This window comes from Rhipicephalus microplus, chromosome 3, assembly GCF_043290135.1.
Source record: "Rhipicephalus microplus isolate Deutch F79 chromosome 3, USDA_Rmic, whole genome shotgun sequence".
NCBI classification, from domain to species: Eukaryota; Metazoa; Arthropoda; class Arachnida; order Ixodida; family Ixodidae; genus Rhipicephalus; species Rhipicephalus microplus.
In genome coordinates, this window is record NC_134702.1 from 73,530,615 (window position 1) to 73,542,718 (window position 12,104).

Below are 12,104 nucleotides of genomic sequence, written 5' to 3' on the forward strand. Positions count from 1 at the left end.
AGTTTTCTTTCTCTCCGTCCCCCTTATATCGGAGACGTATAACGTCACAGCGCTTTTTGCCACGAAGCTGTGGCTGTGAACATCACCGTCTAAAATTGCAAAACCTGCGCACGCATCGACAATCTTTAGAGACATCGTCAGGGACGTCATGCTTGAAATTCAAGATGACGGCGGCAATGGCTAGCGCACCGTGATTACCAGCCTCTCCAGTTATTCTTCGGCTGTTCCTATTTTGCACAAGCTGATGCCGTTTTATGTCTGCGAATTTCTTTATCTCGTTCCTCCACATAACTCGCTGCCGTCCTCGGCCCAATATGGTGTATTCACGAGACGTGATTTTGTTTCAAAAATCAGCGAGTTGAAAAACGTTCCTCGAGTTACGCGCACTCCGATCACGCCCCGCGTTTCGCCACGCAAATAGGCTGCGGTAGCATTGACTTAAATGCCCGTTCTTCGCGTTATCGCTTTTTTTGGCCCAGGCTGAGTGAGTTTTCGTCTGCCAATGTTCGACGTGCAGCGTATTCCCACCACGAACATTGCAGAAAGTTCCTGTGCCGGCAGGTTCTGTTTCCTGCATGCATTTCCTTCAGTTAGAAAACACAGTGAGAGCTGTGGGTAATGTTTCCGTGTACAGAGCGCTTTCACACCATCTACACGTAATAGGCTTTTCTGCTCAAGTGAAAGCACGAAGCTTAGAGCCATCAGCCGTGACCGCCGTGATGCAGCGACGCGCTTGTTACAAGTCATCACCTCCACCCGGCTGCGAGGGATTAACAAGAACGTCTGCAGATGCGCTCGAGTTAGATGTCCCGTAGCTGTCCTCACCCGACCTCATGTGTTCACCCGCTTCCTACAGGGTAAACATTAAACGAGTGAGACGCGCGAACAACTGCGCGAATGAGAAAGAGACCGGGAAGGAGAAAGCCTGCAAGCGGCGGCATAACCTAGTTTTGTATTCATTATAATTTTTTTTTCTTTTCCGGAGGCAGGTAGTGTCCTAAGGCGTGTGCTGGGCGCGCGCCTCTCACTTGCACACCAAACACACTCTCTCTCTTTCCTCCTCTCGTCGCCTTGCATGTTCTTCGGCCTCTCCCTCAGCGAACTGCTGCCGCTGCAGGCTTCGTCGGCGGCAGCGGTGGTTTTCGTGTAGCGGCGTCGGTCGGCATCGTGTGCGGCGAAAGGTAGCTGGCACGTGCTCTGAGCACTTTCGCTTCCCGGCGACGCATCACTTCACAGCGCGTTCAGCAGAAGACGACGCCGACACTGGGCCACCGCCCACTTCGCGCGTTGCACGTGCCAACGCGCTCGTTCATGAGGAACCCTTCGCGCCAATGAAGCCACGGATGGTTCCGAGTTCGACCCCCCGTCGGCGCTGCGGCGCGCGCTCGCGCGTCTTGTCGCGCTGCGATTGGTGACGAGAGTATCGAACCGAGTGACGGAGCTTCTGTGTGACTTCGTCGGGTGTTGCTGACAACGGCTATCTTGAGCTCGACGGACGGAGTGGGGTGTGTGGAGGGGAGTGGCGATTGTTAGCGGTCGCACTTCGGATAAGCATCGGACCCACGAATAGCTGAAGACAAGTGACTGCAGGGATGAAGGCTGTCAGAGTCATCGTGTGCGTAGCCATTTACATCTACGGGGCGACAGGCTTTGGTGAGTGTTTCGTCTTCTTCTTCTTCTTCAGAAAAAAAAGAACCCTCGTAAAAAAAACAAAAAAGGTGCATAATTTGGGATGCTGTTATAAAAGTAGTATTGTTTGTTTTCTCAAATGTCCTGGCTTCAATATTTCAATTGTACGTCTGTGTTGCTTGGCGCTTTTCGTTTTGTTTGACTCATTTCCATCTAACAAGTAAAAAATGGTCAAAATGCAGGCACGAGCAGTGACTGAAATTAAAACATTTCAGTCCACTATGGGTCGATTTTGTTAACGTAACGTCGTCTGTTGTTCGGCCCATGGCACGCCTACATTAGAGGCGACTAACCAAGCCTATTCACATGCTTACCGTTGCATGCATAGTTGAGCATGTCCAATTACATAAAGTACATGGGGTCTAATTGCGAGGATACCGCAATAATAAACCGCACATCACTCGGCGTCATACCCATTGATCAGGCAGCCAAAAACGAAACGCTGGGAAACTGAACATATAACTCGTTTGAATATTACGATGATATATATCGCACCATGCAGCGTGAACGGAAGATACAAGCAACTTGCAACATCAGGTGTACACATGATGATCATGATCGAACCTACTTTTGGGGATTTGCCAAGAAACGAATAATTAGATATTAGGTATCACATATACTTTTATATCTAATACGTTATAAGATGCTTAGAAGAAATTCTTTTACCAATTTATAGCTTGAGATCAAAACCGTCCTGATTCGACTAAGAACATTTCTGCAGTGAAACTGGTCTCCCGGTGACAATCACCTAATAGGAGGCTCCCAAGGAAAGCATATTAATAATGAAATAATGAAATCAAATTTAATTCAAATAAAGTCTGCTTTAGGAAAGTTTTTCCTCAATAAATTGAAACGGCTACACGATAAAAAAGCTCAGTTGTTTCATCCTTGTTACAAAAACAGAGAACGCCTCCTTCGTCTTTCGCATCAAAACGTATAGCTCCACTAACCGGAGTTTGCAAAGCACCTCCTCGTCATTCTCTCTTACGCGTATGCACGTGTAACTTGGCCCTGCTAATATATGAGCTTCGCCCTGGTGCTACATCAGAGCCGCCGTTATATGAAAACGCAGTCAGTGACATGACATTTGTCTTCATGCGTACCACAAGCTCAAGTTCAGGCTGGTGCTGGCGACGCCTGAGGCAATAAGACTGTCAGAGATGACCTCGTAGGTTACGTGACTCAACTGTCGCAATACGTTTTCGTAAAGGGTATCCAAATCCACATAATGACGTGCATAAAACGGTTTAGATTTATTGCTACGGCGGTATTTAATTGTGGTGTGTTGCATTTGTGTGCCATTGCATAGAAAATAGAGTAAGCAGAACCTGTACGGTTTTTGCCAAGATAAATATGTTGTCTTGTGTTACAGTGTAAACTACGTAGCAGGAATTATGCATGAGGCGCGCGGGCGCCTGCCTCTGCAGTCTAGCCGGGCTTGAACGCAACCAATACATGCGACGACACCTTTCACGGTTTTTGCCAATCAACCAATAGAATTGTAGCAAATAAAGAAAAATATATTTTGTGGGTGTCTATTCTGTGTGCTCTTCGCACTTCGGCTGCGAGTAGAAAACGAGGGCATTGAACGCAGTAAATGTGACAGCGTCAGGACTATTCTTGTGTGCTTCAGAACAGTATTTGTAATGCACAGTTGTATTCGCGATTTTTTTTTTTTTACCTTTCGTATCTGGTCTTGGCTTTCAGGCGTGCGCCTGAGTTTTCATCGAACGTTGCCTCGCGTCTGCGTTCGGCTGTCTTTTTAAAGTGAGGTTAAAAGAGCAACGATGAAAAAATATCAGAAAGCTGTCGCGTTTCATAGGACTCAGTAAAGTTGCTTTCTCTCAAATTCCGTGGCAGTTGCCAATTATTTATTTATATGCGGGGTTTAACGTCCCAAAACCATCATATGAATTTGAGAGACGCCGTAGTGGAGGGCTCCGGAAATTTCTACCACCTGGGGTTTTATTTATTTATTTATTTACAGGTTCTGCAGGCCTATACTTAGGCCCAAGCAGGAGGGGCAAAAACAACAAAAAAAAAAGTACAATGTCACAGCACTTAATTAGACAACTTATAGTGCACTTGCACAACAGAGTTACGGCACATAAACAGTGATCAGAACACTCATGCGCAGCAGAAGTCAACTAACTACATTACTCGGGCACTGCGAATACACACCATATGGATACATCATTCAGAACTAAACAAAAAAAGTTTCAAGCTGTTTTTCAATATCTTCGGACTGAAAAGCACTTATTGGTAAAGAGTTCCAGTCAGCAATAGTCCTAGGGAAAAAACTATTTTTAAAAGCAGTGGTACGGGCAAAAACTGGCGCCAATGAATATTTATGCTTATGTCTTGTTTTTCTAGAAGATAGAGGTTTCACACAGTTGGGCAGACTTGTTGTAACTTTACCGGAAAGAATTTTGTGTAGGAACGTTAACCGATTAATTTTCCTGCGAGTTTCCAGTGTTTGGATATCATTTAGTTGCATAAGTTGTGTTGGCGAATCATATCTTTTATATTTACTAAATATAAATCTGACAGCCTTCCGTTGAACTTTTTCAATCAAGGCAATATCTTTTTTACATTGAGGGTCCCAAACAACCGAGGCATATTCAAGTTTTGATCGGATGCAGGTGTTATATGCCAATAATCTAGTCTCCTTCGTTGAGGATTTAAGTTTCCTCTTAAGAAACCACAGTTTCCTAAGTGCAGCCGTGCATATGCTTGTAATGTGGTCTGACCACGTAAGTGACTTTGTCAAAGTGACTCCTAAATATTTGTATTTTTCTACGTCTTTGAGTGGGTTATTGCGGAGAAAATAAGTATAAAGGCTGGGAGTTCGTTTTCTTGTTATTCTCAAGAGAACTGTTTTGTCACTATTAAGTTCCATGCCCCAGTTTTGACACCACTCATCTATACTTGTAAGAGACTGTTGAAGTAATATGTGGTCATTTACACAACATATTTCTTTAAAAACAACACAATCATCCGCGAATAATCTGACGGATATGTCCTTATGTACGACATCAACTAAATCATTAATAAAAATTAAGAATAACAAGGGGCCTAACACACTACCTTGTGGCACACCAGAAGAAACATTTAGCGAAGAAGAAAAACAACCCCTGACCTCAACAAATTGAGTTCTGTTATTTAAGTACATATGAATCCATTTAACGATACCCGAAGGTAGCCCAATATTTTCGAGTTTAAACAAAAGTTTTCCATGAGGCACCTTATCAAACGCTTTGCTAAAATCTAAAAAGAACACATCAGTCTGCCCAGATATATCTAGAACCCGTGCGAATTCATGCACTGTAGACACAAGCTGTGTTACCGTAGACATATTTTTTCGGAAACCATGTTGATTAGGCGACAAAATATTATTTTCTGATAAAAATGTGTTAATGTAATTTGCAACAACATGCTCTAACATTTTACAGCAGCTACTAGTGATAGAAACAGGACGGTAGTTTGTCAAGGAATAGCGGTTACCCTTTTTAAAGATCGGCACAACACGAGCTTTACGCCAATCGGCTGGTATCTGACCATATTTGAATGATACATTGAAAAGGGCAGTAAGGAAGTCAGTGATTTGTTCAGCATAGCGTCGTAGGAATGAATTACCAATGCCATCAGGGCCTGACGATTTCTTAGGATTTACCTTAAGTAACATTTGTAAAACACCTTCACGAGTTATCAGAACATCATCCGTGATTATGGGCATCGGGTCTCGCAGTTCATAATACTGTGGTTCGGAAAAGACGCTCTGAAAGTATTTATTAAAATGATCAGCAATTAGTGCCGGATCTGTTATCGTGACCTCATCAACTTGTATTTCAGAAACGCCTTCTTTAGTTTGCTTAATATAGCGCCAAAATTTATCAGGATCTGTCCTGATGAATTCAGGTAGTGTGTCGTTAAAAAATTGATGCCTAGCCTTGCTAACACTCTCTAATAATTTTTCTTTAAGATCGGAAAAATGTTGCGTACTAGTCTTGTGTTTTTTTCGTAACCTTTTTATCTTTCTCTTGATCTTTATAATCTCACGGTTTATCCATGGGTTATGTGAACGCCTGCGTATTCTCCTAAGCGGGACAAAGTTCTTTGTACAGAAGTCCACAATACCACGGAAGCGTTGCCAGGCTCTATCAACATCACTAACAGATGTGGGGAGATGTGTTTCTAAATAATCAATTACTGCAACATCATCCGCTCGATTGAAATCTCTTACAACACTTTCCACTGGCGTTTTCACTGATTTACAACGTGCATGCCTGTCCCAAACAAATGATATTAATCTATGGTCAGAAATACCGGTTTCAACTGTGATAGTCGCTTCGGTAAAGAGTTCCGTTGTAAATAGCAGATCAAGTATCGAACTCCCCCTTGTGGGGTGTCCTACCATTTGCTCAAGGCCTAGAGAAAACATTATGTCTAAGAGTGTGTCAGCCGAGGAAGAAGTACCATAATTTATATCATCCCAATTAATGGCTGGCAGATTGAAGTCACCCGTTAAAATAAGATTTTTGCTTCGTAGACGTAGTAGTTCATCGTACAAACCGCTCATAAAAGGGTTCTTTAACCTGCACCCAAATCTGAGCACACGGGCCTACAACATTTCCGCCTCCATCGGAAATGCAGCCGCCACAGCCGGGATTCGAACCCGCGACCTGCGGGTCAGCAGCCGAGTACCTTAACCACTAGATCACCACGGCGGGGCTGGCAGTTGCCAATAACGGTAGAAACACCTGTAGGCTTTCTCGTGCATCAACGAAGGCTGTCGTTCGTAAGATGCAGAGTCAGAGCTAACTTTTTCCATTATTGGTTTTTATTACGCAGGTTTGGTGAAGGCTTTGCATTCAATTGTGGTTTGCGTGCTCCGGGGAACCGATTTGTTCAGGGAGATTGTCTCAATAGTTGGCTGGTACATCATTTTTTGCGCCCTTGACAAGAATAACACGGCCATAGACTCTACATATAGCAGCCTGATAGCTTGCTCATTACACACCATTTTGCGTCTCTTATCTGAATCGAACACCTCAGCTTCCATTTCGGAGACCGTGTTATTTTCCAGCCATCTTGTTTCAACCGTCATCCTAGGCACCACTTTAAGAGGCGATAATTGTTACAGATGCGCATCGCTTCTGTACCGTCACTCCTAATGCGTTGGCCAGTTGCTCGTTAAGCGCCATCGCTATCGCCGGCCGCGACGAACACTTGCGACATGCTTTTCACTTTACCAACGAGCCTGGCGATCGATAACCTAACCTCTTGCTGTACCTATACATTTTGATTTGCCTTGTATTTTTTTTGCCTAGTGCTATCTAACAAGGTGTAGTTTGCAGTGGCTCATAGAAATGGCATCCACCACTCACGGCCACTGAAAACTGCGCACCTCGAAGTCCCATTTAAGGTGAACCGACTACAGTCGTCTTAAAAACTGTGGCTTAATGGATGTATATGACGTTCTCCTACTGAGCGCTAGGTAACGTGTACGGTTTCCATCCACGGCAGCTTCGTTTTAACAGACATGTTACTTGTGAACTCTCCTAAACCCCCTTTAGCAAAAGTCGTTTAAAACAAAGTCATCTCCCTTCCACTGACGAAGGAGCAGGTGTGGAATGTCGCAGAGGTTCTTGACGGTGTAGAGGTGAGGGTAAGTGTACTACCAAAAGAACTATATATACAAGGTCGGCCTTCTGGCGCTACGGGAGGTGACAGGTTAAAAGAGCCTGCTTCAACCCCCCCCCCCCCCCCCCCCCTTCATTGCGTTGCGTTAGATGGGGCGTGCAGTCCTTCGTACTTCATTGTCCTGGAAATGTGTGCGCGTCAAACACGTACTATTAACAGGTCACGTTAGCAGGATGTGAAATGTTCGATAAAGCTGAATTGCTGCTTTGTCTGCTGTAGGCCCGTGTGCTCAGATTTGGGTGCACGTTTAAGAACCCCAGGTGGTCAAAATTTCTGGAGTCCTCCACTACGGCGTCTCTCATAATCATATGGTGGTTTTGGGACGTTAAACCCCACATATCAATCAATCCTGCTTTGTCTGCGAAAGTATTTCTGAAATAAATATTTCATACTGCACTTGTCATTCTGATCTATCTTGTGACCAGCTCGATTACAAGCATTAAGCCCTGATATAGCAGAACTTCGCATTTGTTGTGGATACAACGCCTCGCATACTTTCGCTGCTAGGGGTAAGTATACGTAAAACTGGAGAATAATGGCGTATTTTTTAAAAGATCAACAGCAGTCAGTTTTCTTGCGCACAAAATTGAATGCGCTGTACATGTGCGCGCCGACTCAACGGCCCATGTATATTTCCTCAATGATGACAAGAATTCTGAGGTTTTACTTCTGAAAGCCGTCATTCCACAAAGAATAGGCTGCTGTGTATGAAGTGTTGGGACGTTATCAAACGTGCAGTATAGGCCCCTGTATGATTCATTACGGGACACTACGAGTGTGGGATAAGAACCAAGAGCTACACAAACTCGTTATCTTTGAAAAGAAGAGCGAAGAGTATTTGCAGTACATTCGTTATCGTTCCTATTGTTAAACATATTCTCGCGAATTTTTCCCGAGCCAGCGCACTAATGATAACGCGTCACTTTTGTTAGAGGCAAAATGTATTCTGATTTCTCGCGAAGCAATCATCCTGCACGACATCGCGTTCATGCTGACGCCATAAGTTGGCACGACAGATTAAGAACGAATTGTTTACCCTCTTACAGATAACGAATACATGTTGGACGTAGTATACAAATCGCTGATAATGCATATGTTGGCCGGAGCCGCGATCTCAGGCTGTTTGTAAAACAACATTAAATGAGAAGAGTGTCCGAAGTTCCGCAGCATCATATTTTTAAAGTGTCTTAACTTATTCATGTTTTGGGCATGTTAACGTGATAAAAAGGCTCATAGATAATAAAGAAGAAACACCCTGTACTGTTGCGCGATCGCAGCCAATAGATTGCCCCTTGCCCATGAGTGCTGCTCTCACTAAGTGCTAACTTATGCGTCTCGCCGAGTGAACCGTCCAATGTGATAACAACAGCGCTGCAGTAATTAAGCCATTGTCTAAGGAAGAGATTAGTGGGATAATAAAATGATGAAAAGGAATAATCTCGCACACGTCGACTTATAAATGCACATTTAGGAATCCTAAATAGTTATACCGAAAGCACACAAGACGAGCGCTGTCTTCATTTTTCGCGCTGTTTACCTCGTCGTGCTATCAATTGTTATACCTGCCCTCATGGTCGTATTAAGGTTGTGAGATGTACACGTGTTCAAATGAATTAAATTGATTTGCTTCTTATCAATTCGTGCTATTTAGCTCCACGAATGAACTACAAATTCTGAGTTGAGGCGACAATAGCCGGCGATTATTCGTTTGAAGATTTTTCGGGAGAAATTACGCTGTGGGGATCTTATTTCTTCGTATGTTTACAGCAATATTGCGAGTATGTTTCTGGCACCGATAGAAATTTAAGCACATAACTCGTGGTAACTTCCGGGAACTCAGTTTCATAATCTCACAGTCGTAGTTACTGGGCGATTACGGTATGCGATTAGCTTTTGTTTGTCGCCGTTTATTTCTTTTTGCAGCACTGTCCGCAGATGCTTGTTTGTGTAAGAAGGGCGTATCAAATGCCGGGAATCACTATTTCAGGGCAAGCAAAGCCTGTAATGCAAGCACCATTCAAAACCACCGGCGTCACCGCGATCGCCGATTCCGTTGAAGTAAGCAGCCACATATCGCTCTATACGGACAATGCGTTCTCTTGCATAGCTACAGTACTGCACTTAATATTTAGCTTTTGTCAGCTGTGGGCGCCGAGCTGACCGCTTTCGATGTCTTTCCCTCTTTACTGCACCGTGCCATAATTCCGTTCAGTGCTCACGTTTCGTCATGGAGTAGAGTGAAATACGCAGCGCCATTTAAGTGGACTGCCCTTTACAGATAATCAGATAGCTAAAGCACGACAGTCGGCATACCAGCACAAATCGTCACCGCTAAGTGAGGTGGTACACAAAATGGGAGGTTGTCCTGTTTACGGCCTTTCTTCGGCCGTGCCCTCTCGCGCTGCCCTGATAAGCTTTCTAGAAATACACCAAGTGACCCGAACAAAGGCGTTACTGGCATGGACGGTCCATTTGGGGGACACTTACAACCTCTACACACCGCGCACTTCATCGAGGTTTTGGAAGGGTGAGCCTGTGACGTCGTGTCAGAATCGAAACGATGGCACACAAACAACTGTTTTAGAAATATGTTTAACGCTTTATGATGCTCGCCAGTATTACTTGTTTTTGCTAGAGTCCTGCAAACCAAAGTTTTCTTCAGGTTAACCTCACTGCCTTTTAGCAAGCCTTTCTCCATTTCTCCTTGGAGTCCTGCTTGTTTAAACCTTCAAATAGAAAAAAAAGAAGAAGAAAACTCAGTTAGATTTACGTCCTAAAACCGTCGGACAGCAAAGATGTGAGCATGGGAGTGTGTAGAGGAAGACAGCTTAGTCTAATTTCGAGCATAGTATTCATAATTTAGTTTTAACTATTCGTTTATTCACTTTTTCCTCTGCTTAAGCGTCCTGCCTGATATCTGACAGACTTGCAGACGGTGTGGGCTGAACCTAATAATGAAAATATCTGTGGTTTTACGTCACAAAACCGCGATATGATTACGCGAGACGCCGTTGTGGAGGGATACCGAAATTTCGACCGTCTGCTGTTCTTTAACGGGCACCGACATCGCATAGTGCAAGGACCTGTGCGATTTCGGCTCCATAAAAATGCGACCGCCACGACCGGGATCGAACCCGCGACCTTCAGTTCAGCAGCCGAGCATTTCAACGGCTACACCACTGCGGTGGACAGGCCCGACTTAGGAGAGCTTAGGGAATGCTGACAAATCACAAGTAGGCAATGTCAGTCAAATCGAAAGTATGCTTTAGAAGAGCTTAGAGAATCGTGAGAGCAATAGAAAAAAAAACTGGTTAACATTCATCACTGTAAAGCATAAAAGCAAAAAAAAATCACTGTGTAAAGAAGAAAACAAAATACATTCCGGTGGTAAAATGATTTTCTCAAAGGAGGCGTTAGATGTACAAGATTATCGTTACTAATCGCACGGGAAAAAGATAAACGGAGACTTCTTTGCACGTTAGAGAGAAATTAAAAAGAAAATCAGAACAAAGAAATAAAGCCTGGACTGTGATGCTGTGTGCTGCCACAAAAGGCTCTGCGCTGTTCGTCCGACCTATGCCTCGTTAACCCGTTCACGGGTTCATAGTCGTGCCGTTGTTAAGGGCGTCGTACCTTCACGGCGTCCAGAAGCGCGTGATTCATGCCGTACGCAATCGTTCACAGCTGACCTTGGAACAGTTCTTACAGGACACGTATTTAACGAAGGCAAACACATTGCCTGCGCGGAATCGCTGTTTTTGCTCCGGCAAGGGCGAGGAGTATACGAAAAGGGCAGTTCACAGCATGCAGGCATTCGTATATAACCGAGGGACTTGCTTTCTTTTCCTTTTTCTCTTTTACCGAGAGGTGAAGATTTTGTTGCTTTAACCGCATACACGCACCCACGCTCACCAGCGACACGGTTTGCTATGCATCATACGCTTACGGAAGCAGATTTAACCGAGCTGGCGAGTTCGTGCGAGCGTGCGAGTGATCCTGAGTCGAGGTGCTTTCAACGCGATTGTCGTTGCCGAGGGCGTTTGCGTGGCCTTGCTCGCAAAAGCCGACGCTAGAACTCCCGGAGGGCTCATTCCAACTGTGATGCTTTTGACGATTACCCGTTTCCCAGAGGGCGTGCTCCTCGGCGGCGTGACCGGGCACATAGAGCCCTGCGATCACTGATGAACAAATGCGATTCGACCTCCAGTTCATGTACACTTTTTCTGTGTTCCTACATATTTCTGTGGGAGTCTGCGTCACTTGCGTATTTCCTATTCTATTTCCTATCTGTTTCCTCTTTCTTTCCCCTCTCTCTTCCCTCCTGCCGAAAACGTACGCAGACGTTGTGTCTTTCTAGGTGGCAGTTGCCTGCTTATAGTCCTTGCCTGTATTTTTGCCCCACGTTGAACCGCAAGCGTGTTCAACGTGGGGCAATTAATCCCGGTACCATTGACATGGCGCTCAGATTTGGGTGCACGTTAAAGAACCCCAGGTGGTCAAAATTTCCGGAGCCCTCCACTACGGCGTCTCTCATAATCAAATGGTGGTTTTGGGACGTTAAACCCCACAAATCAATCAATCATTGACATGGCGCGTATCCTCTTCGGATCGCGAAGTAGCATAGACGCGGAAAGGTAAATTTTCCTAGTATAATGTCAAATTACGTGCTTCACTTGTCGAGTGTCCGTATGAATGCTGCTTTTTTAATAGAG

General features: G+C 44.6%; 1 protein-coding gene across 1 annotated transcript in view; it reads left to right on the forward strand.

The window, feature by feature from the left end:
- Positions 1–1,443: 1,443 nt before the first annotated feature.
- Positions 1,444–12,104, forward strand: part of LOC119160911 (alkaline phosphatase, tissue-nonspecific isozyme) — a 90,892-nt gene continuing 80,231 nt past the window's right edge. Inside the window, exon 1 of the mRNA XM_075889823.1 lies at positions 1,444–1,653. Coding sequence (XP_075745938.1) covers positions 1,593–1,653 — 61 coding nt within the window. The 5' untranslated portion in view covers positions 1,444–1,592. The remainder of the gene's footprint in view (positions 1,654–12,104) is intronic.